This window comes from Chenopodium quinoa, unplaced genomic scaffold, assembly GCF_001683475.1.
Source record: "Chenopodium quinoa cultivar QQ74 unplaced genomic scaffold, ASM168347v1, whole genome shotgun sequence".
Classification (NCBI taxonomy): domain Eukaryota; kingdom Viridiplantae; phylum Streptophyta; class Magnoliopsida; order Caryophyllales; family Amaranthaceae; genus Chenopodium; species Chenopodium quinoa.
The window spans coordinates 1,801,594-1,827,550 of NW_018742461.1; the positions used below are offsets into that span (position 1 = coordinate 1,801,594).

The following is a 25,957-nucleotide window of genomic DNA, read 5'->3' on the forward strand; positions in this document are numbered from 1 at the left end:
ATCATGATGATTGAAAGTAGATAACTCATATGACAGCACTAAATGTCACTACTGCCGACCACATAAGACAGGTAAGGTTTTAGTTTGATGATCCCATAACCAAACTTGCAAGCTTTTTTCTCATTTATTTCAGTCTCAAGTTCATAAGAGTAAGATAAAAAAAAAAATGTAACCCAATTGACTAATTAACTTCCTTATTTCATCAAAAGAATTCAAAATTATACCAAAAGGTTTTAGTTTGATGATCCCAGAACTAAATTACTAGGACAGAAGGTCTCATAGAGATTAGGACAAAATTATTGTTGCATCTGCTCAGAGGGTTTTATAAACAAATTTCTGATTAGGACAAAATGTGATGACGGAAGGAATTGAATTGAATTATTGTTGCAGCATGAGAGAACCTGACATCTAGAAAGCTTGTCCAAGATTCAGCTTTTATCCTTTTTTTCATCTTCATCATCAATTTCATTCCATGTTAGTACAGATTAGAGAAAAAAGTCGACAAAGAAAAATGAGGAAGCGAAGGGGCATGGGTTGCACACCTCTTCAGGACTCAGGAGTCCCAACTCTTCTACTGGTATGCTTGGAAACTGGCTGAAAATCCTAGTGCAGAAAAGATGGATATCAGCTTCAGAGAATCACAAATCATATATTTTCACGAAGCAGTAAAATAAACTTTATTACCAAAATTGTCAGTGCTGTTCTGGAATGGCATAAATCTTCCAAACATCTTTTTCTTGGCCAGACAATATGATTAGAATTGCTTCCAATCCAACTCCCCGCACACAGACCCCTGATTTAACAGTGGATTATTCAACTATGATGTGCTTGTGCCTCGAGGAACCTTGTTATGACCCAAGAGTGACTGCAAGTCTACAAGAACATGCATCTCATGTTCTCAATTGGAATTTTTCAAGTGTTCAAACCAAGATTAAGTCCCTTTTAAATTTATGTGGCTTGCAGAAGGGAATCATCCTCCTGTTCAAGCACATCTACACCAGATATCAGCAAATCCAGGACATTGTAAATATAATCACCATCTGGATGTGATTTATCCCCAGAAACAAATGTTGAAACCTCGTCTTTAACCTTAATCCATGATGATCCAGCATCTTTTACTACCCCTTTAGATCTCATCAACTTTCTGATATCCGCTGCCTCTCTCCACCTTCCCTTTGCAGAGTAAATGTTAGCTAAGGTAGTAAGTGTCCCAGCGCAATTGGGATTGTGCTCAAGAATCTTTTCGGCAGCATGTCTGGCACGCTCAACATCACCATGAATTTTACATGCTCTCAGAAAGGTTGACCAGATAACATCATCTACTTCATATGACATGGTATTGATCATGTTCTCAGCTTCTGTTAGCCTTCCAGCTCTGCATAAGAGGTCAACCATGCAGCCATAATGTTCTTTAGAGGGACTAATCTGAAACTTCTGTCTCATAGAATTAAAATAGGAATAACCCAGATCTACAAGTCCTGCATGGCTACAAGCAGAAAGAACTCCAATATATGTCACAGCATCTGGCCTCAAACCAGCTTGCAGCATTTTATCGAAAAAATCTAAAGCTTCTAGACTGTCACCATGTTCAGCAAATCCATTTACCATGGAAGTCCACGACACAACATCATCCTTGCTCGTTCCATTGTATATCTCTGAGGCATCCTTTATGCTTCCACATTTGGAATACATAGTAATCAGCGCACTTTGTATCAAAGATGTATGTTTTAATCCAACTTTCAATATATGAGCATGTACTTGTCTACCTTGCTCAAGTATTGCCATACTACCAGAGACGCTCAGCATACTAGCAAAAGCAAATTCTGTAGGTTTTGGCCCTTCCCTCCTCATCCATGAGAAATAATCAAACGCTTCCTTGCCATATCCAGCTTGAGAATATCCTGTAATTATGCTGCTCCATGAAACAATATCTTTGCTAGTCATAGATTCAAAAACCAAAGATGCTGATTTTAACTGCCCACATCTTGAATACAATGTCATGACTGAATTTGCAACCGATAGAGCATCCAAGGAACCAGCTCTCATGACATGAGCATGTAATTGTTCACCCCAGATAATTCTACCAAGATGGGCACAAGCAGTAATAACTGCAGCAAATGTGTATTCATTAGGCCTCACCTCGGAATCTCTCAATCGCTTAAACTGCTGAACAGCAACCTCTTCTTTACCCATCTGAACATAGGAAGTAATGAGTGAGGTGATGCGGAAACGGATATGGTTTAAGGTTTTGGGGTGATGGGTTATGTGTTTAGGCTAGGTGTTTCTGTGGGAACAGGGTAAGGAAAGATCGAAGTTCCTGACAGCGAGGAACTCGAGGGTTGATTAGCAAGGAACACTCGCAGTACTAATCAAGGATAAGTATGGTTAGAGTTGAACACTCACTCTACTAACCATAGACAAGCTAATCCCGAACACTCCGGATTAAACTCACAAACTCGAATCCACGAGTTCAAGCTAAACTTGAATCCACAAGCTTAAAACAAATAAGACATAAAATATCTTGAATTGTTGTATTTCATTAAAATGTTTGATAGATGAATGAATTACAACCTGTTTGGGTCCAATTTAGTCCAATTGGGCCTGGTCACTGAATGATCCAATTAAAAGCCCAAGGTTAAGGTTCAACTCTCCAAATGTGCTAAAGTCAAAAATCAACATCCTCAAAGCCATGTCAAGGTCAGTCAACGGCCCAATCAGCTTGGCCCAGCCCAACTGACTTCCGGGCCCAATCCGCCTCCTTCATTAGCCAAGGTATAAAAGCCAACAATTTGGTCAATTCTTGGTAAGACAATAAAGCCTCAAGCAACTAAACTCTTGCAGAGCTTTCTCTCTCTAATATACTGACTTAAGCATCGGAGGGGCCTTCCTCGGCGTCCCCCCCGAGGCTAGTTTACGTGTATTTGTTGTGCAGGAAACCCTCGGCTCCTGCGTCGTTCGGACCGAGACCAAGTTCCCTCAAGATAAAAGGATCTTCCGAGATTCGATTGTTTTCATCCGAAACAATTTGGCGCCGTCTGTGGGGAACGCTACTAAATTTCGCGTCAGTCATCAAACACTCCGGCAGTCGCCATGACTAAGAGTGGAAAGAGTTCCAAGAAGGCTAAGAAGGGAGGAGGCCGGATTACGGTGAGGGAACGCCAGCCGGTTTATCCCTCCCCGGAGCAAGCCTCTTCCGAATCGGAGGCCCCCATTTCTCCGGAAAGGGAAGCCTCAAGAGGTCCTAGCCTCCAGGAGGAGAACACCTCGCACCACACTCGGCAGCCGGGGCCATCCCCGAGACCGAGTGGCTCAGGTGCGAGGAACTCCCCGCCACGCCATAGCGTGCAATCCAGGTCACATCCGCGGGAGACTCCTCCCTCCGGACCCTCCACCGAGGAAGTGGCCAGAGCAGTGGCCATCTGCATGGAGTTCCTTAAAGCTCAAGGGGCTCCAATCCAGATGCCTGATGATCACCAGCCGAGAAACCTGAAAAGGAGGATCGGTCAGGATGATGGTGGACAAGTTCCACCACATAGAGAGCTCGGCCAGAGGTGGCGAGGGGACACCCGAAACTCCAGTAAGGAGAGGAGGAGGAACCCTCAACCCTCTGACCACTCCGAAGCTCAGAATTCCATGGGGCCCTCCAAGGACCCGGAATTCGCCCGCCAAAGCGTTCACGAACGCTTGGGTTCGAGGGAGGTGAGTGTGCATAGCCGCCTCACCTTCCCAGAGGATACCGGACCCCACCCAACCTTGTCTCAGCCGGGGACGAAAACCACTTCCACCTCTGAGAGAGGAGGGAGCGAGGTCCCTGAGGCCGGGTACAAGGGGAAGGCGGTCATGGTTCCATCGAACTCGCCCTTCCAGAAGTGGATTCTGGAAGAGCATGTGCCAACGGTCAAAATCCCGGCACATATTACTTACGATGGTACCTCAGATCCTAAGGATCACATTGCCTCTTACGAGGGGCACATGTATCTGAACCCGAGGTCTGAGGCTACCTGGTGTAAATACTTTCCTACGACCCTCAAAGGTGTTGCCCAATCCTGGATCACCAAAGGGCTCAAGGAAGGCTCCATAACCGGTTGGAACGACCTCTCCAACAAGTTCAAGAGCAAATTCTCTACGGCCAACCGCCGAGAGAAGACCACTGCAGAGCTAATGAGTCTGCAGCAGGCGGAGGACGAGAGCCTCCGCGACTATCTGACTCGCTTCAGCAACGAGTCATCCGGAATCACAAGCCTGGATCAAGGCCTGGCCGTGTTCGCGCTACGGAACGGCCTCCAAGCTGGAAAGTTCCTGGACTTCATGGTCATGCATCCCCCGCAGACCCTGGAGGAAGCCTTGGAAGCATCGGATAGGTTCATCCGAGCCGAGGAGTGGAACAGATCCAGGTCTCAGTCTCGTCCGAGAATTGACAAGCCGAAAGGGCAGCAGCCCGAAGTCTCGGCGCAGAGGAAAGGGAAGGCTAAGGCCTCAGAACCGTCCTCTGCTGCCGAGCCGAAGAAGGAAAGACACTTTCCCTACACGGGAAGGTACGATTCATACACTCCACTCTCCCTTCCCCGTGCTAAGATTTTCAGCACGACGAAGGACGAGGGGAGATTCAAAAAACCTCGTCCGTTGCCTCCCTGGCATCAGACGAGGGGAAAGGACCAGTGGTGCGAGTTCCATGACTCACCCGGACATCGCACCGAGGACTGCGTCCAGCTGAAGGACCAGATTGAGGATCTGGTCCGCAAGGGGTACCTGAGCCAATACCTCGCGGACAGGCGCGAGGAGAAAAAAGCTGAAAAAGATTCTCGGCAGGACCTCAACTTCGCTCGGAAGAAGGATAAGGGACCTCAGGGCAAGGAGTCCCTCGACATCCTAGTTATTTCCGGGGGAATCTCGCGAGGCACAGCCAAACGCCAACTGAGGGGTCTAACCCATCAGATTCATCTGGCTGAGCTTCGGCAGTCCCAGTCACCGGCGCCGAACATCCTGTTCACAGCCGAAGACTGTGAGGGGGTGGTATACCCCCACGATGACCCACTAGTAATCATTCTGGGCATCGCCAACCGCAACGTCTGGCGGACCCTCGTCGACGGCGGTAGCGGGGCGAACATCCTCTTCCGAGGAGCGTTCGACCAGCTGAGGATGGGAGCCGAGCACCTGGCCCCCGCACCCTACCCGGTGTCTGGATTCAACGGCTCTTCCTCGTATCCTGACGGGAAGATTACACTTCCTGTCACCATCGGCGAAGGCCGAGCAGCTAGGAATATCATGGCCGAATTTTTGGTCGTAGATGCTCCATCTGCATACAACGTGATCATGGGGAGACCCCTCATTCACGGCATTCAAGGAGTCGTCTCCACGTATCATCAAATCATGATATACGTTTCAGACGAGGGACGCTCCGAGAAAATAAAGGGCAGTCAAAAAGAAGCCCGCCGATGCAATCACCTCAAGCCATCCACGTCTCGCCGAGGCGACCGTGGCGATGGGGAGGAAAAGCACCGGGACCGAAACGCCAAAAAGCCGAGAGGCTCAGACGTTTCGGCTAATGAAGCCCCAGACAACGAGAAATCTGATGGGGGCCAAAAGGCTGACTCCGCCTCAGAGCCGAACGACTCTGATGGCCAGCCGCGGTCAGGAAAGTCTGCTAATATTGATAGCAGGCCGGAATTCGAGGAATCCAACTCTAAGAGCATGGAGACGGATGACCTGACCGAGTCAATAGAACTGACCGTAGGAGATCCGAACAGATGTGTTAGCATCGGGTCGTCACTGGAGCCAAACACCCGTGCGGCACTCGTCCAACTCCTACGGGCCAGTGGAGACGTGTTCGCCTTCTCAGCCGCAGAAATGCCCGGGATTGATCCGGACTTCGTCTCCCATAGGCTTAATGTCGACCCCTCCAGTCGACCCATTAAGCAGAAAAAGCGGAACTACTCCGCCGAAAAGAACCAGAACATCGCAGCTGAGGTCGATAAGCTCCTAGATGCTGGGTTCATTGAACCCTGTCAGTATCCGGAGTGGCTGGCCAATGTTGTAATGGTTCAGAAGGCAAATGGTAACTGGAGGATGTGCGTTGACTTCACGGACCTGAATAGGGCATGTCCCAAGGACTCCTATCCGCTGCCGAGGATCGACCAACTGGTCGACTCGACAAGCGGGCATGCTCTGCTCAGTTTCATGGACGCATTCTCGGGATACCATCAGATCTTCATGCACCCCGAGGACCGAGCTAAAACAGCGTTCATAACAAGTTCCGGGTTGTACAATTACAGAATGATGCCCTTCGGATTGAAAAATGCGGGGGCAACATATCAGAGGTTGGTTGATCAGGTTTTCGCCGAGCAAAAAGGCCGAAACATGGAGGTTTATGTTGACGACTCAATCGTCAAAAGCATAAAAGAAAAAGATCATGTCACGGACCTAGCCGAAACCTTCGCCACCCTCAGAAAATACAAAATGAAGCTGAATCCGAAGAAATGTGTCTTCGGCGTGAAGTCAGGCAAGTTCCTCGGCTTCATGGTCAGCAAGAGGGGGATTGATGCAAACCCCGCCAAAGTACAAGCTGCTTTAGACCTCCCCGAGCCGAAGACAAAAAGGGATATTCAGCGTCTAGCCGGGAGAATGGCTGCCTTGTCCAGGTTCATCTCACGAGCCTCAGACAAAGGGCTCCCTTTCTTCAAGGCGCTGAAGCTCCAAAATTCAAAAGGCATTGAATGGGGAGACGAACAAAAGTCAGCCTTTCAGCAGCTCCGTGAACACCTGGCTCAACTCCCAACACTGGCAAGGCCAGTCGTAGGAGACATCCTATACTTATACGTGGCGGTCAGTCCAGCCACGGTAAGCGCGGTGCTGCTAAGGGAAGAAGAAAAAGTTCAACAGCCGATCTATTTCGTCAGCCACACCCTGACGGATGCCGAGACGCGCTACCCATTGTTAGAAAAAGTGGCTTATGCAGTGGTGGTGGCTGCTCGGAAGTTGCGACCCTATTTTGATTCTCATCAAATAGCGGTTCTAACTGATCAGCCGTTAGAGAAAGTCCTCGGCAAGGTTGAAAAATCCGGTAGACTAGCAAAGTGGGCTTTCGAGCTCACCGAGTTCAGTATCGGTTATCAGCCGAGAACAGCCATCAAGGCGCAAGCCTTGGCAGACTTCTTGGCCGAGTACTCCTATCAGGAGACTCTGGATGCAAGGAGGAAAATCTGGACCGTCTTCACGGATGGGTCCTCCACCGTGAACGGTTCGGGGGCAGGGGTCGTCATTACCTCTCCCGAAGGCAAAACCTTCGAGTATGCACTAAAATTTTCATTCAAAGCCTCTAACAACGAGGCCGAATATGAAGCAGCCATTGCTGGCTTAGACCTGTGCATATCGTTGGAAGCCGAGCATGTCTACCTCAAGACAGATTCTCAGCTGGTCGCCAATCAGATCCGGGGGGAGTATGAGGCTAAAGAGCCTTCAATGGCAGCTTACCTCACAAGGATCAAATCGACAATTGCGAAGCTGAGATCTTTCGAAGTAGAGCTGATCCCAAGGGGTCAAAATGCTCAAGCGGACGCACTCTCCAAACTTGCAAGCTCAACTCTGACTGAGTTAAGCCGTTCTGTCTATGTGGAGGTGCGCCGAGAAAAGAGTGTAGCCGAAGCAATATCAATCTGCTGCGCTGCACTCGAGCCGAGCTGGATGGATGACATCCTGGCTTATAAACTCAGGGACGAGCTCCCCGAGGATAGGAATTCGGCCTCCAAGATAAAGCGGATCAGTTCACGATTCCTCGTCTTCGGCGGCCAACTCCTCAGAAAATCCTTCTCCGCTCCATTATTGAAATGCGTGGGTCCAACGGATGCCGACTATATTCTCCGAGAGATTCACCTCGGCATCTGCGGAAACCACATAGGAGGGAGAACCTTAGCCCACAAAGCTCTCAGGGCAGGGTATTTTTGGCCTACAATGATCTCGGATGCAAAGAACATGGTCAGAAAATGCGAGAAATGCCAAAAATTTGCACCGGTAATCCATCGGCCATGCCTAGATCTCCAGCCAATTCTTAATCCTCTTCCATTTGCACAATGGGGGTTGGATATTCTGGGACCCTTTCCCGAGGCCCCATACAAAAGAAAGTGGCTGATAGTCGGAATCGACTATTTCAGCAAATGGATTGAAGCGGAAGCTGCTTCAAGCATATCTGAGCAAACTGTCAGACAGTTCATCTGGCAGAACATAATAACTCGGTTCGGCATCCCAAAAATTTTTGTGTTCGACCACGGCAGACAGTTTGACAACCTGCCCTTGCGCCGATACACTGATCAATTCGGGATAAAATTGGCTTACTCCGCGGTTTGCCACCCTCAGAGTAATGGCCAAGCCGAAGCCGCAAATAAACAGATCCTTAACGCTCTCAGAAAAAGAGTAGAGGATCAAAAGTCCAAGTGGGTAGAGGAACTTCCGGGAACCCTCTGGTCACTCCGGACAACCGAGAAGGAGGCAACGGGGCATTCACCTTTTCAGCTGGTGTATGGATCCGAAGCAGTGCTTCCAGTGGAAGTGGGCTCAGAAAGCCTACGAGTGAATCTCTTCTCAGCCGAGGAAAATGAGCAGCTCATGAAAGAGTCCCTCGACTTCCTTGACGAGATTAGAGATCTAGCCCGAGAAAGGATGGCTGCACACAAGCTCAGAATGAGCAAGTCCTACAACCGAAGAGTCTATCAACGACCTCTCAGAGTTGGGGATTTAGTTTTGAGGAATGCTGCAGCTGTTCAAAAAAGTCGCATTCATGGCAAACTCTCAGCATCTTGGGAGGGACCTTATGAAATTTATCAAGAGCTTCAGCCCGGTACCTTCAGACTCAAACAAATGGATGGCACCGAGCTGAAAAACCATTGGAATGCCGATGTGCTCAAAAAATACTATGTGTAAATCCTTCGGATAGTACAATCTATGTAAGTACACTGATTTTGTTTATAAAAAGGCCATCGAGCCAGTATTCATTCAGATTGCGTGTATTCTTTAAGTCTTTATGCTTTCTACGGTTTTTCAAAAATTCAAGGTTTCATTCGGCGCTGTCCGGGGTATTGCATAATGATGCCTTGTACCTCGGCAAGCCGTAAAACCTGCCAAAAAAGGATACAAGCCCGAAGTATTGCATAGTGATGCCTTGTACTTCGGAGAAGCTGTTCCTTTGGGCAAAAAGGCCATAGACTTATCCGAAACATAGCCTAAAAAATAGGAACTGATAAAGCCCCGAAGTATTGCATAGTGATGCCTTGTACTTCGGATGAATCAGTTCCGGGTGGTAGTTGCAACTCTGAAGTATTGCATGATGATGCCTCGTACTTCAGATAAACTGCTGCCCCGGCATGGTGTTTCGGATAGTTGTTCCCTTGGATGAATTGAAGAAAGTGTCACAAGAGTACCATCTCTAGAGTGAAAACTCTCAGGTGGGAAATCAGTACTTTAAAAACAGATGTAGAAAATAAAGCAAAGTGTTCAAAGATCCTCGGCTTAGCCGAGAAAAATTATCAGCCATTCCAGAATTCAGAAGACCGCATCTTCAGATTTCTGGGGGGGCAGAGGGAAATAGAGAAATGGCACAACTGATCTAATACCCTTCAGCTCAGCCGAAGTTTGATACTTATGTCAGTTTTTTCACAAGTTGAAAACATCCGAGTACAAACGGCAAAAAGAAGTCTCAGCAGAAATGATTCTCGCTAGCCGAAGTTCTGCACTTAGCAAATATTTGAAAGATCATTCAAAGAAAGCAGTAAAGTGCGAAGACTGGTAAAGCGAAGAAAAAAAATAATACACGAGAAAGCTGAGAAAGTGAACTTCTTTGAAATAAAAATGTTGAATTACAGCTGCCGAAATACGTACAGGCAAAATAAAAATATAATAAGCTGTTGTACGATAAGGCAAGCTGAAGCAAAAAAAAAAAAACAAAAGGCAAAAACTCAGAAAGCGGCAAGTCTAAAGTTAAGCACATGATGAACCGCAAGATTCTGAAGACGACTGCCCGAGTTCCTATGCTTCAGCCGGAGGATCAGACTGATCAGCGTTGAGTCCCCTGGTGGCCTCAGCCCCAGCAGCAGAAGAGGCGGGCTTTGCACTTTGCCGAGCCTCCCTTTCCCTCTGCTCAGCTTCCAACTCCAGTCTTTCAGCTTCCTCTTCGGCTTCCTCAGCCTTAAGAATTTCAGCTTCAGCTGGAGTTGCATACTTCATGTGAGGGTCTTCGGGATCTTGGACCCATTCAGCACATTTAGACCAGTCAAGCTTCGGCTCAGCATGAAGGCAGAGTCTTCGGCATACTCGGAATCCGTTTCTGAAACCCATCTCATATTCCTCTTGGGTGTAAACACGGACTTTGAGTAAAGCCTCAGCATCAGCCAGCTTCTTCTGGGTCTCCTCCAAGTCTTCCTTGGATTTCTTCAGCTGTTCAGCGACTTTGGAGGAGGACCCCTTCAGCTCATTCAGCTCTTGCTGAATTTGGAAAGCCTTTGTCTGAGCTTGGGCCACTTCAACTTTCTGGATCAGCAGTTGATCCTCAGCCTCTTGGAATTTAGCTCTTTGAGCTTCAGCAGCAGCAGCAGCCTCTGAGAGTTGGACGTCTTTGGCCAAGAGCAACTCTTCAGCAGCCATTCGGCTGGCTTCAAGAGCCTCAAGACGCTGCTGCACTTCAGCTTGTGCAGCAGTTCCTTCTTGAATTCGGCTCTCAATAGCAGCCTTGAATTTGGAGACGTCCACTCCCATATGCTCCTGGAGGAATTTTTCCCCTTCCATCAGTGGGGGAAAAACCTCCATCTCCATAGCATCACAGAAGGTTTTCAGAGCTTCGACAGCTTTTTTACCGTACTCCTCAACCTCCTGCTGCTTCTCTTCAGCTGCTGCTTGCTTCAGCTTAGCAAGCTTAACTTCCTCTTCAGCCACCTTCCTTTCGTGCACAGCAGCGTCTACCCTATCTTGTAGGGTATCAATCAGCTCTACAGTGAGAGTCTGATTGTGCACGAACTGAAAACAGGGGCACAAGTTAAAAAAGTAAAAAATAATAGCTGAAAGGTTGAGTTCAGAAAGAAATCAAGGCAAGGAGAATTACCTGCATCATCAGCAGTTGGTTGGACCTGGCAGGGTCAGGAACTGATCTGCTGGATTCGCCCATCCCAGCAGTGGCCTTCAGCGACCAAATCCTTGCCCTATCTACTTCGGACAGGCCAGCAAAATCGCCGAAGTAGGCTGCAGCACCTTCTCGGTTCTGACCCCATATGAGGTCCCAGATGTGGTCTGGGACTGGAATTCGGGGGGCCGAGAAACCCATTTCTCCAGACTGCAGCGTCTGGAAGGAAGGGAAGGATGACGATGGAGCCTCTTTAGCTTTGGGTGGCTCAACGTCCTCCTCCTTCTCAGAAGAGTCAATTATTGTGACCTCTTCTTCTTCAGGTGTGAGGACGAAGGCCCCAACCTCTCTGGCAATGTCCGCCGTGAAACCCTCAGCACTGGGCATCACGGCGTCTCCATCCTTGTCCTCGGCGGCACTCTCTCGAGCTTCTTCCAGAACCTCTCCCTTAGGTTTGGGAGTTCTCTGATCCACCTCCATCTCGGGGGGTGGCGGAGAGGCCCTTGGGGGTGATTGAGGCGGTGGCCGGGGAACCCTCGGCGATCCATTGCCTTCCTCGGGTTCCCTTATTTCAACGCCGATGGTCATCGGCCTCCGCTGAAAGTCATGCGGGCCGATGATGGCCATTCTTCGGCGCCTCTTCTGAAGCGGCTGCTCGTCCATATCTGAGTCTGAAGACTCTTGTATTTGATCTTCGGGACGAACAGGAGCTTTGCCTTCTCTGTGTCTGTTACTCTCTTCAGACTGTAACAGACAGGGGGGAAGAAGAGTGTGAGTAAAAAAAAAAAAAAAGAAGAAAGACAAAGTTAAGTCTAAAGGCTCACCGAGGTCTTCAGCAAAGCCTCGTCTTCTTCAGCTGCCCTAGCCGCAGCTTCTTCAGCAACTCTGGAGGACCCTTCTCCACCTTCACAAGCTTCAATAACCCGTGCAACCTCTTCGGCTGTACGGGCAGCTTCAGCTTCTTCTTCCAGCAGCTGAAACAAGGGATCCCTCTTCTTCCACCAAGGCTTCTGCCTCTGATACAGAGCAACAGCCTCAATTTGGAAGTGGGAAGAGTCTAGGTGAACCTCTCGGCGCCTTGGTTCAGTGATAGGGGGAGCCCGATCAGTTACGACTCGTTCTCGGTTGACGCCAAGGCGAGCGTAATCAATGCCGACGTTGGTCTCGTCCCGTTCTGAAAAAGAAAAGGGGAGAAGTCAATTCAGTTAGTTCGGCACATCACAAGAAAGCAAAATGAAAGAAGAAAAGAGATAATTAAAAGGCCTCGGCCCCAGCCGAAGAAGATTACCATCCCTAAACTTTCGGCTGAGGCCGACAGCTGCCAGCATATTCTCTTGGAAAACATAGTGCGTATCGGGGAGCCAAGTCTCCGGGATATGCTGCATTCGGCCGCTGCCTCCCCGGTTCGGCAGCTTGCCGAAGATGTTCTGCTGATTAAGGTTCGGGTCTGGCCCGCTATCTTCGGGAGGACCTAAACTTCCCATATCAGGATCCGGCTCGGCAAGATACCGGGGAGCGCTGAAAACGTAAGGGTGGCTCGGCTCCGTGGGTGCCCTAACCCAAATCCATTGACCTCTCCAGTCCTTGTCTGAAGAGTCGTTCGGCCACATGGTTAGGAACGGGGGCCGAGACTCAATCCGATACCACCCAGAGCCATGGCATCCGTGCCCACTTTGAATGTTTGGCACTAGCCGATGGAGCCTTTTGAAGCAATGCAGGTTCGGCACGTACCTGAAGAATTTGCAGACCCATAAGTACGTCATTACCCTTCGGATGCTGGTGGGGGTCAGCTGGCACAGGGAAATGTTGTAATGGATCAGCAAGTCTCGGACGAATGCGTCCAAAGGGAACCTCAGCCCATACTGAAGCTGTCTCGTGTACACCCCCACATACCCCGGGGGTGGACGATGGATTCTATCGGATGCTGAGGGCATTCGGCACCAATATCCATCAGCTTCAAAAATGTCGTAGTGCAACTCAATTTGCTCGGCAAATCGATATTGATCGGCGTTCTCTACCCACCATGAGTAGGGGCGGTTCTTTATCATGGCCGAAGCGACTTCGGCATTCTCCCACTCTGAAAACCCAGGGAGGATATCCCAAAGGACAGCGGGAATTTCATCGTCCCGTCCAGAAGCACTCGGCTCATCCGTTCTCTGAGGAGGAGCCGAAGAAATGGGAGTCGCCCTAACCCCTTCAGCAGGGTCAGACTCTGTCCTTCGTCCATTCCAGGTCCCAATCCTGTCCCTGGGATCGGGGATTAGCCTTGCTCTTCTTGGAGCACGGGCTCCACCTCTAACTCCCCTCACCATTGACGAATTTCGAAGGAAAAAGTCGAAAAAGGGGAAAGAGTGCAAAGTCGAAGAAAGATGAAATAAAATCAAAGGAATTTACCTTGATCTGAAGCAAAAGCCGCCGATTTACGAATTGGTAGTGACAAGTCTCAGCTTCTAAGCTTAATGCTCGGGGAATTTGCGAAGTTTTGATGCGGGCTCTTGAGCGTTCTTGAGAATTCTGGGTTTGTGTTGATGAATGAGTGGGGAGAGAAGACGCGCCTCTATTTATATCTCCAGAAATGGGAATTCAAGGAGTCTGCGTTTCAATTTCTCTCAAGCACCCCACTAAGTAACCGTTAAACACACGACCTTGCAGTTAAATCGCCCACTACCCGTCCAACTTCCGCAATTATCCACATTAACTGTTGTTATCTCATTAATCATGGGTTAATTATGGTTTAAATTCACATTTTTGGATTAACAAATCATTCACTTCCCTCCTTTTCTGATTAGATCAAACCCGACCCGTCATCCTTCCAAATCGGGTCTGGGGGGCAAGTTGTTTGGGTCCAATTTAGTCCAATTGGGCCTGGTCACTGAATGATCCAATTAAAAGCCCAAGGTTAAGGTTCAACTCTCCAAATGTGCTAAAGTCAAAAATCAACATCCTCAAAGCCATGTCAAGGTCAGTCAACGGCCCAATCAGCTTGGCCCAGCCCAACTGACTTCCGGGCCCAATCCGCCTCCTTCATTAGCCAAGGTATAAAAGCCAACAATTTGGTCAATTCTTGGTAAGACAATAAAGCCTCAAGCAACTAAACTCTTGCAGAGCTTTCTCTCTCTAATATACTGACTTAAGCATCGGAGGGGCCTTCCTCGGCGTCCCCCCCGAGGCTAGTTTACGTGTATTTGTTGTGCAGGAAACCCTCGGCTCCTGCGTCGTTCGGACCGAGACCAAGTTCCCTCAAGATAAAAGGATCTTCCGAGATTCGATTGTTTTCATCCGAAACACAACCTATAATAAAACTTCCTTTTATAGGCTAAGGAAGTAGCTAGTTACATTAATTAACCATTAACTAACATAATTAAAAAGGAACTTTAAAAGTCTCCAACAAAGAACTCAAAAGTCACCAGGGATACTCAGCACTCCTGTGTAACGTTTCCCTTGGAAAATCGTTACATGATAAAGACTAGTAACTACCGAAGTTCCTTTAGGTGAGTTCCTGAAGGAACTCGCTGCAGCTGCGTCCAGCTTCTTCCTTGTAACGGCTGACTGTTACAGCCTTATTACAACAACTATAAATTTAGCTAATTACTCCTAGCAACTGAAAATTAAACATATAATTAACTAGTAATAACAAGCAATAAAACTAAGGAGTTTTAAGCTCCAACAGTGGCATCCAAAAGGGTGTGTAACATCCCTCTTAAATTCCCTATCAAAACCGAGCGTAACCTCCTCTTTATTCCCTTGCTTTGGCTGCCTCCTAAACAGCAAGTATCCAAGAAGATCCTTTCCCCAAAGCAAAGAAAGAATCCAAGGCATCCAAGTAAACACCTTCTACGCCTAGTCATCTATCCAAGTCAAGCATGACTTGTATAATGACGAAGCAACATCAAAGCCCAAGAGTTGCACTTTGTCTAACTTGGACCCATGAACGAACAACCCATGGACAATAGGAACTTGATCTTTTTGGACCCTTGAACGTGTGTTTGGCCCTTTTGAATTGTTAGGTTCATTGGCTTGTATGAGTTCCGGATCATGGATTAATTCCGGATCATTCCCCCCTTCCTCAAAGAAGCTTGCCCTCAAGCTTTCATCATCCAATTACGGAGCAAGGTCACCCACATTGAAAGTTGTGCTTACATCACCATAGTCACTAGGTAGCTCAATTTTATAGGCACTTTCACCAACCTTTTGTAGCACACGAAAAGGACCATCCGACCTAGGAATTAATTTGTTTTTGCGTAGGTTAGGGAAGCGTTCCTTTCGAAGGTGTAACCAAACCAAGTCACCTACATTGAACCGTGGTTGAGAACGGTTCTTGTTGGCTTTGGCCTTGTATTTTTCGTTCATAACCTCAATCCTATCACGAACTTGCTTGCAAGTTTGTTGAAATGCCTCCCAACGTTTCTTAGCATCACCATGGACTAGTTCGGACTTAGGTAAAGGAATGAGTTCCAATGGTAACATCGGATTTAGACCATAGACTATCTCAAATGGACTTTGGCCCGTAGTGTAAGAAGGAGTCCTATTGTAAGCGAACTCAGCATGAGCTAGCTTCAAGTCCCAATCTTTCTGTGTCTTGCTCACAAGTCCTCGCAAAAGTACACCCATGGTTCGATTTGTAACTTCGGTTTGCCCATCCGTTTGAGGATGGTGTGAAGTACTAAACAAGAGTTTAGTTCCCACAAGTTTCCACAACATTCTCCAGAAATGGCTAAGGAACTTAGTGTCACGGTCCGAAACAATGGACTTTGGTACGCCATGTAAACGTACCACCTCTTTGAAATACAAATCGGCCACCTTCGAAGCATCATCGGTCTTGTGACATGGAATGAAATGAGCCATTTTTGAGAAACGGTCCACCACTACCATGATACTATCATTGCTCCTTTGGGTTCTAGGCAAACCCACCACGAAATCCATGCTCACAGCTTCCCATGGAACACTAGGGACGGGTAAAGGAACGTAAAGACCTTTGTGAAAAGTACTTTTGGACCTTTGGCATGTTGCACAACGTTCTATCACATGGCTCACGTCTCTAGTCATGTGAGGCCAATAGAAGTGTTCTTGAAGGATCTCCACCGTCTTATGAACACCAAAGTGACCAGCCAAACCGCCACTATAGACCTCACGCACCAAGAGTTCACGCACCCCGCATCTAGGCACGCAAAGCTTGTTGCCTTTGAACAAATATCCATCCTGTATCACAAAATCTTTAGAAGGATTGTTAAACAGGTTAGAAAAATCATCATCATCAGCATATAAACTTTTCAATTGTTCAAAACCCAAAATCTGTGTTTAAGCTATGGACAATAAAAAGCTTCTTCTTGACAGAGCATCGGCAACAACATTCTTCTTTCCTTCTTTGTACTTGGAACTGAAAGTGAATGACTGTAAAAACTCAACCCACTTAGCATGGCGTGAATTAAGTTTTTGTTGGCCATTGATAAATTTTAAGGCCTCATGATCCGAATGGAGGACGAACGGTTTTGGCCTCAAATAATGGGACCAATGATCAAGAGCACGTACTATGGCATAGAACTCCCGATCATAGGTAGAATAGTTCAACTTGGCACCGTTCAACTTCTCACTGAAATAGGAAATAGGTCTTTTATCTTGCACCAAAACGACACCTATCCCCACGCCACTTGCATCACATTCAACCTCAAACAACTTATCAAAATCAGGCAAAGCCAATACTGGAGCAGAACATAGTTTAGCTTTAATTTCTTCAAAGGCCCTTTGCGCAGACTCGTTCATTTGAACACCTTGTCCTTAAGCAATTCAGTCAAGGGAGCAGTAATGGTGGAAATTTTTTTGATGAAGACTCTGTAGAATGAGGCTAACCCATGAAAGCTTCGGACTTCATGGAGACTCCGTGGCACCTCCCATGTGGAAATGGCTTTCACTTTGTCGAGATCAACCTGTATACCTTCACTAGATACAATATAGCCTAGGAAAGTAATACTATTACAGAAGAAATCACACTTCTCTAATTTGCCATACAATTTATGTCTACGTAAAGTAGTAAACAATAATCTAAGATGGCCTACATGCTCATTTTCATCTTTGCTATATACTAGAATATCATCTAAATACACAACAATGAAGTTATTCAAAAAGGGTCGTAATACCTCATTCATTAGACGCATGAACGAGCTAGGAGCGTTGCACAAACCAAAGGGCATGACCAACCATTCATAGAGCCCTTTCTTAGTCTTGAAAGCAGTCTTCCACTCGTCACCTTCTCGAATTCTCATTTGGTGATAGCCACTTCGCAAATCAATCTTGCTAAACACCTTGGAACCACTCAATTCATCCAACATGTCTTGCAATCGAGGCATGGGAAATCTGTACTTGATAGTGATATTGTTGATGGCTCGACTATCAATACACATTCTCCAAGTTCCTTCCTTCTTTGGCACCAATAATGCCGGAACTGCACACGGACTTAAGGACTCACGCACGAAACCCTTAGCCACAAGCTCATCTACTTGTCTTTGCAATTCCTTTGCTTGCTCGGGATTGCAACGATAAGCCGCCTTGTTGGGCAAAGCCGCCCCTGGTACTAAATCAATGGCATGTTCAATGCCTCTTAAGGGTGGTAACTCATCAGGGAGTTCCTCAGGGAACACGTCCCGAAATTCCTTCAACAGGGACTGTATGGCAGGAGGGTAAGTTCCTTCCTCCATGCCGTTGGAACTTGATTTCACTACCAACATGAAAGCAATTCCTTCTTGCTCATATAATTCATCAAATTCGGCCATAGTAATAAGGAAATTAGGCTTTTCTTCTCTAGCTTTCTCTACCTTAGGGGGTAAAGGTAGTAGCCTGATTTTCTTGCCTTCGTTAGTTTTGACCGTATACACATTTGTTACACCATCGTGTATAGCCTTACGATCAAACTGCCATGGACGGCCTAAGAGTATTTGGCATGCCGTCATAGTAACACATCACACCAACGTTCATCACAAAAATTTCCCACGGCAAAAGCTACTAAGGCTTGCTTTCTCACACGTACACCGGAATCATTGTCAAGCCAATTGAGTTTGTATGGCTTGGCATGATCTCTAGTAGGAAGCTTGAGTTTGTTCACCAACTCGGAAGCAACCACATCCGTACATGACCCACTATCAATAATCATGCTACAAATGCGATCTTTCACCTTACAACGGGTGTTGAACAGATTTTCCCGTTGTTGCATATCTTGTACTGGTTCAGTGTACAGGATCCTTCTTACTACACCACAAAAAGAATTTTCGTTTTATTCAGGCGCACATTCATCACATTCACTGTTATTCTCTTCATCCTCATTCGTCACATAGCCACCTTCATGAATGGCTAGGGTGTTCCTTTTAGGACAATTGGTTGCAATATGTCCCTTCCATCCACACTTGAAACAAGTGCGTTCCCCTCTATCATCTGCCTTGTTTTCGGGTTTCTTTGGGAACATAGGAGCTTTCCCCTTGTCGGAACGGTTTCTAGGCGTGTAAGCTTTGTAAGGAACACGGGATGTGTTCTTTACTTGACTATCTTTCTGCTGTGCCTCTACCTTACGAGCTGCCTTCACCACATCATCGTAAGTAGTGTAGGGTAAGAGGTCTACTTTGTTGGCTATGACTTTCGTAAGGCCTCTAGTAAAACGAGCCATCTTCAATGGTTCCGTTTCTTCCAAATCACACAAGAGACTAAGTCTTTCAAACTCCTTCACGTATTCATCAACAATCAAGTCACCTTGATTGAGGCGAGTGAGTTTGACATATTGATCTTGCACGTATTCCCGAGGAATCCAACGTTGCATCATTTTTCTTTTCAAGACTGCCCAAGAACTAATTTTCTCTTTTCCAGTACGTCTCCTCTTGGATTTGAGGTTTTCATACCACAATCCAGCTAACTTAGTGAGCTTGAGTGTTGCTAGTTTACAACACTTCTCATCATCATATTCTTTGTATTCAAAGATTGACTCAATCCTTCGAACTCAATCATTGAAAACTTCCGGGTCACTAGAACCATCAAATTCAGGAATGTCTAGTTTCAGGGTTCTATCTTCCCTATCTGGAGGGAACCGGTTGTACCCACTTTTGGGCGTGGTTTCTTCATCTTCCAACTCGGTCAACCTGCAATTATGTTGGTTGGTAGCATCACCTATCACACTTATTTGAGTGCGTACATCACGTATCTCCTCACGCAGCCCCTCCTGCATGGTTTGCATTGCACTCATAAGTCGTTGTTCCATTTCACGTAGGAACTCACTCTGGTTCTGGTTGGAACCTGTCATGGTCACACCTTGGCTGAAACCGTAGCTCTGATACCAACTGATGCGGAAACGGATATGGATTAAGGTTTTGGGGTGATGGGTTATGTGTTTAGGCTAGGTGTTTCTGTGGGAACAGGGTAAGGAAAGATCGAAGTTCCTGACAGCGAGGAACTCGAGGGTTGATTAGCAAGGAACACTCGCAGTACTAATCAAGGATAAGTATGGTTAGAGTTGAACACTCACTCTACTAACCATAGACAAGCTAATCCCGAACACTCCGGATTAAACTCACAAACTCGAATCCACGAGTTCAAGCTAAACTTGAATCCACAAGCTTAAAACAAATAAGACATAAAATATCTTGAATTGTTGTATTTCATTAAAATGTTTGATAGATGAATGAATTACAACCTAGAATAAAACTTCCTTTTATAGGCTAAGGAAGTAGCTAGTTACATTAATTAACCATTAACTAACATAATTAAAAAGGAACTTTAAAAGTCTCCAACAAAGAACTCAAAAGTCACCAGGGATACTCAGCACTCCTGTGTAACGTTTCCCTTGGAAAATCGTTACATGATAAAGACTAGTAACTACCGAAGTTCCTTTAGGTGAGTTCCTGAAGGAACTCGCTGCAGCTGCGTCCGAGTTCTGAATTTTAACGGCTGACTGTTACAGCCTTATTACAACAACTATAAATTTAGCTAATTACTCCTAGCAACTGAAAATTAAACATATAATTAACTAGTAATAACAAGCAATAAAACTAAGGAGTTTTAAGCTCCAAGAGTGGCATCCAAAAGGGTGTGTAACATCCCTCTTAAATGCCCTATCAAAACCGAGCGTAACCTCCTCTTTATTCCCTTGCTTTGGCTGCCTCCTAAACAGCAAGTATCCAAGAAGATCCTTTCCCCAAAGCAAAGAAAGAATCCAAGGCATCCAAGTAAACACCTTCTACGCCTAGTCATCTATCCAAGTCAAGCATGACTTGTATAATGACGAAGCAACATCAAAGCCCAAGCGTTGCACTTTGTCTAACTTGGACCCATGAACGAACAACCCATGGACAATAGGAACTTGATCTTTTTGGACCCTTGAACGTGTGTTTGGCCCTTTTGAATTGTTAGGTTCATTGGCTTGTATGAGTTCCGGATCATGGATTAATTCCGGATCATGAGGTCCATCCAACCACATCAGGGATACTCATTCTTTCAAACAAGCACATACCATAATCCAACTTCCCACATTTATTGTACATTGTAGCAAGAGTATTCACCACATAAGAGCCTAAATCAAAACCCTTCTTTAATGCCTGTGTATGGAGTTCCTTGCCATGTTCCAGATCACATATATCAGCACAAGCCTTCAATGCAATGGCAAAACTATATGCATCACAGTGTAAACCGGAGCGCCACATTTCAGAAAAATACAGCAACCCCTCCTTACAATAACCAGCCTTAACCAGTCCTGTAATAATAGCAGTCCATGAAACCACATTCTTCTCCGGCATCTCATCAAAAACCCGACAACTCTCTGAAATATAGCCAGACTTAGCATACATGTCCAGAAGTGAACTCCCCACAAACACAGAATTAACAAGACCATTCTTAACACAAACCCCATGCAACAATCTCCCATTAGTTAAACTATTATTAAGTCCACAAGCTTTCAGAGCTAAAGTAAGTACAAAGGGGTCCATTCTAATACACGGGTCAACCCACATTCTGGAAAAAAAAATTCAAACCCTCGTCATAGTTCGAAGCATTGACATACCCAGATATCACATTGGTCCAAGAAACCACATCTCTTTGCGGCATTTCGTCGAACAGTTTGCGTGCATCTTCCAAACGACCAGTTTTCACTAATTCTTTTATCTGGAAATTACATTCTAACACATCTGGAAACTTCTTCGATTGTAATGATGGATTAATTTGCGTTTTTATAACTGGAGATTCGAGCAAATCAGCAGTAGAATTGGCTATTCTTGTAAAATATCCCCTGAAATGGGTTCTTGTACACATAATCATAGAACCCACTTTGAAGACAAATAAACTACAATCTCCGGCTCCGGACGGTGGTTCCGGACGACTGAGCGACGGCGGCAGAGAGAGTGTGAAGGAAGAGAGTGAGACTGGACTTTTGGTTATATTTCAGGCCTTGTCTTTTCGTAGTTTCTTTTGCAAACTGATGGAGCTGGAAATGCATATTATACGGACCTGAATGGACTATTGTGTGAATCAACCCGACTCAAACCGACCTCAAACAAGATATTCCTCGTATGTGACTGATATATGTGATGATGTGTTTTGTTTGAGGTTATATGAGGTCTAACTCGAATATGGAGTTTAGTCGATTAAAAGTACTACGTAAATATAAAAATAAGATAGTGGAGTTTGGTTGATTAAAGGTGAATATAAAAAGGAAAAAAAAATGGTATAGATTAACTAATTAGAAATGAATAAAAACAAATAAATAAAAGTGATATGAGATTGTTATAGTTTTAAGTAATGAGACTTTTATTTGAAGATGGGGGGAACAATACGTATGTAAGAGAATATAACTTGAAATTGAATCAAATTCTATGTAATTCAAGTAAAACTGAAACAAAATAAGCTCGATTTGTACAACATTCCCTGCTAATCAAAACTTGTATGTATATAGTCTACCAGACTACCAGAGTTGCATAGAAACAATTCCATCAATTTACAACCATCACAATAGTTGCTTGATGTATTCAGAGGAAAGGAAACAAACTGTTGAGCTTACTTGCTGGAGCTAGATGTAGTGGAACTACCAACCCATTTAACCATCACAGAAATCGGGGAAGAAGAATATGGCCGATGATAATTATTCAACAGCTGTGCATGATCATCCTCTACGGCTGAAGGTCGTGGATCACTAGTATGCATTTTCAGCACCTCTACCGCAGCATTCTTAGCCTTCCCTTCCGCCTTCGACACATCATAAACTTCTACATTAGCAATATCAGCCATCTCTTCAGCTAGCAATGCTTCATCATCCACGAACCCAACATTTTTCGCCATTTCTTCTGCCTGCAGTGCTTCATAATCAGTGCCTTCAATGCTCTTGAGAACCTCTAAAACCTCGTCCATTGACGGCCTGAGTTCCTTGTCATGTTGCAGGCACTGGAACGCAAGCTCTGCCACCGATACAGTCATTCTCCTAACCTTGAAATCTAGCGCGAACCCAAGTTGTGGATCCACTAACTCATCAAATGCACAACGTTGAATCCTGTTCATTGCATAGTTGAACAAGTTTATCTCATGTGTAGGCCTATCCATGTCTATTGCAGACAAAGAGGAAATGAGCTCAATGAGGACTACTCCAAAGCTGTAAACATCACTTTTATCTGTCAGCTTATAACACTGGTGATACTCAGGGTCTAGATACCCAGGAGTCCCCTGTGGAGCTGTTGACACATGAGTTACATCGGTTGGGAAGTCTCTACAAAGCCCAAAATCAGCAACTTTGACACTGAAGTTGCAGTCAAGGAGAATGTTGTTAGTTTTGACATCACGGTGTATGATATCAGAAGCATGGAGGTAAGAGAGCGCAGCGGCTGTTTCTATTCCAATTCTCAGCCGAACAGGCCATGGAAGATATCCTGATTTTGTGTTACTACCATACAGGTGATCAGCTACGGTGCCATTTTTCACATACTCGTAAACAAGTAGTAGTTCTCTGCAATGCAGGGAAGTGCAGCCATAGAGTGACACAAGGTTTTGGTGTCTCAAAAGGGTCAGTATTTGAATTTCGTTCATAAACTGCTCCTGCCTTCTGTAGCTCTTCTCATAAAGACGTTTAACAGCAACTTCCCTCCCATCTTTTAGTTTCCCTAAAATGCAAAACTTTTGATCAGTTGATTAATTAGAGTATGGAGATGTCTTGTTTAGAATTGAAGAGATTTATGCAAGGTCAAGCTTACCATAATAAACTATTCCAAAGCCACCGCGGCCAAGTTCTTTAGAATGATCAAAATTAGCAGTGGCTTCTACAAGCTCACTGTAAGAGAAGAGTGATACACCAAAGTATATGCTTCCCTTTTCAAGTTCTGATGCACTACAGTCAAGGGAATCACTCTGAGTTACACATTTGAGCTTCTTACGGTGCCAGAAACCTATGATTGCTATCAACACAAGCAAAGCTCCTCCAATGCCTGATATCAATCAAGGTCATGTGAGAAATAATTTGCAGGCCAATTTAATTAAATTCTTAAAATGTAATGCAAGTAATTCAACAAGATGGACTTGGATAAATAAGAAAATGATAATTACCTAGTCCCAGAATCTGTCCCAACTTTAACTTTACTGCAACGATAAAGAATGGTCAGTTTTGCTACATATATATGCTTATTGCCGTTAAAACAGACCAAAGGAACTCAGGAGAGAACAGTGCTTATGGTTGAAGCCCTGAAATTGGTTTTTATATTCTATCACAAGCTTTAATAATGATAAATACGAAGCCCTGGCAGATTAATGCAAAGATTTATAAATAAACCGCGATGATTAATATTCAGGGCAGGGGATGTTTTTTCAAGAGAGGACTAATATACTTGAAATACAAAATGATAAAAATTCAGGGTAGGGGATGTGTTTTCAAGAGGACTATTATACTTAAATACGAAGTACCTGATTTCGGACACACGAGTGACTGATGATGTCCATCTCGGCAATAACACACAAACTTATCCTCAGATAGATTTTTTGATGATCCGCATCTGCCACCAGACTCTTCGCACTTGGAACAAGCTGTGAAGCTCACCAAGTATTTCGTCTTAATTTGCACCTTCTTTAAGATATTCAGAAGTGAGGCTTTTGTGCTTTTGAGTTCATCTAACGCACTCTTATCCACCAGAAACTTGACAGTGTTACTGCATGGAAACGGCTTACCTATCCTACTGTTGTGTGATGATTCATTAAACCAATAAGCAAGACCTTTTGAACCATCATCATTGGAGCAGTTAAAAGACTTGCTGTGATATCGAGAGACATCAATATTGGCACAACCATAGGATAAACTTATATTCGTATAACTGGCGTCGGGCTTCAAAGTGGGAAGCAAGGCTATTTGACTTGTATCTCGCAAATAACAATGTTCAAACAGGACACTTGGAGAAACAGTCATGGTGTGGGAAGATGCATCAATGCCAAGCACTCTTAATACATAGTATGCGAATTTAAAAAAGTTCATAGTAGTGTACTGATTAGTCACATTACAAGTGAGCCCGAAGTCCGGCATCCCACAGAACCGGGGCCTATCACCTCCCCAGAACGGATACCCTATATTTTGGATCTTCCCGCATGAGTATAGTTTAGAGCACGCGTCATAGCTTGTATTCTTACCATTTGACAGTGGAATGGCTAAGAAGCAGAAGGCTAGAAAGAAACAGCAGGAAGCCATATTTCTAATGGAAATGTGTTTCATGGACTTAAAAATGGCAAATTGTAGTATACACTTTACATACAGAAATTCATGGCTTTATTATTTATCATGAAATGTTGCACGCATATGCCATATATAGGATGGTAAATAGGAACTGAACACAAAGAAAGGAACAAAAGCACAAAACCATTCGCAGAGGCTCACAGGAGTGGACAAGCTAGGCTAGATCGAATTAGGACTTGGTCTTTCAACTTCAAGCCAGACTTGAGATGGTGCCAAACTTATGTACCTTAAAGGTCCTATTTTCACATTGTAGAATATATATAGGACGAGTATGATTACTTGTCAATTATGGAAACTAGCAGCAAAGAAGAAAAGGATGGGACCAAACTGGTCCAAGTGGGAACTTATAAGAGTATTCCAACCGTTCCAAAATAATTGTCCGAGTTTTTATAATTATCGTAATTAAAGATATGATATAGTTGAATAATGTCTAAGTATAATTATGCGACTAGTCACTCCCTTGGATCCCTCCATTTCATATTAAGTTATTATAGAGTAGAAGTAATTGATCATACAATTTATATTAAAATTTTATATTGAGAAGTAAATATGCGTTGATGTTTTAACAAATACTTTGTGCATTGATATTTTATGTCACAAATAATATGAAATAAACAGAGTATTATTATTATTATAGATTATAGGATAGAATATTATGTGCTTCGAGTTCCCTTAAACTTCCAGATAAATATTGACTATTAATAGAACTAATATAGCCTTTTTCTCACGCCACTTCACCCCATAAATTGGTTCGACTTGATTTTGATGTCTTGAATTTTCCAACTAATCCATTATATGACCTGTCAATGGGATTTTCTACTGTTTTTTCTCCCATTTTGCTTTGGTTCCGACACAGTAGTGTTTCTTCATAATTATAATTTAATACACTGTTCGACAGTGAAATTAATGTGTTAAAGAACAACAAAACTATTACTACTTATATTATATGAGTGAGGGATAGCTCAAGGGATTAGAGTTTCCCTCTCAATTTTAAGAGATCTAGGATCGATTCTCATCACATACCCTTATAGGCCTGTAGCTCTCTGACACCAAAAAAAAAAAAAAATACTACATAATTAAGAATATGTAAACAGGCAAAAAACTTTATTAGTTATATTATGAAATGGTAAGAA

At 44.8% G+C, this 25,957-nt stretch overlaps 2 protein-coding genes across 2 annotated transcripts; both read right to left on the minus strand.

The window, feature by feature from the left end:
• Positions 1 to 948: 948 nt before the first annotated feature.
• Positions 949 to 21,395, minus strand: LOC110718632 (putative pentatricopeptide repeat-containing protein At3g47840). The gene is given in 3 exon segments (XM_021897513.1): positions 949 to 2,220; positions 20,539 to 21,096; positions 21,098 to 21,395. Coding segments are annotated over 3 exon segments (2,118 nt in total). The 5' UTR covers positions 21,386 to 21,395.
• On the minus strand, positions 21,395 to 25,071 carry LOC110718630 (LEAF RUST 10 DISEASE-RESISTANCE LOCUS RECEPTOR-LIKE PROTEIN KINASE-like 1.2). Its single transcript, XM_021897511.1, has 4 exons — positions 24,008 to 25,071; positions 23,654 to 23,686; positions 23,305 to 23,535; positions 21,395 to 23,214 (listed from the first exon to the last, which is right to left on the minus strand). Exons 1-4 carry the CDS (start codon positions 24,801 to 24,803, stop codon positions 22,121 to 22,123), a joined length of 2,154 nt encoding a protein of 717 aa, XP_021753203.1. The 5' UTR covers positions 24,804 to 25,071; the 3' UTR covers positions 21,395 to 22,120.
• Between the last annotated feature and the right edge of the window lie 886 nt (positions 25,072 to 25,957).

Coding starts and splice junctions, on each gene's coding strand:
- LOC110718630 (XM_021897511.1), bottom strand. CDS start 24,803: ATGAAACACATTTCCATTAGAAATATGGCTTCCTGCTGTTTCTTTCTA. Junction 23,687..24,007: donor ACTCGTGTGTCCGAAATCAG/GTACTTCGTATT, acceptor TTATCGTTGCAG/TAAAGTTAAAGTTGGGACAG. Junction 23,536..23,653: donor GGGACAGATTCTGGGACTAG/GTAATTATCATT, acceptor GATTGATATCAG/GCATTGGAGGAGCTTTGCTT.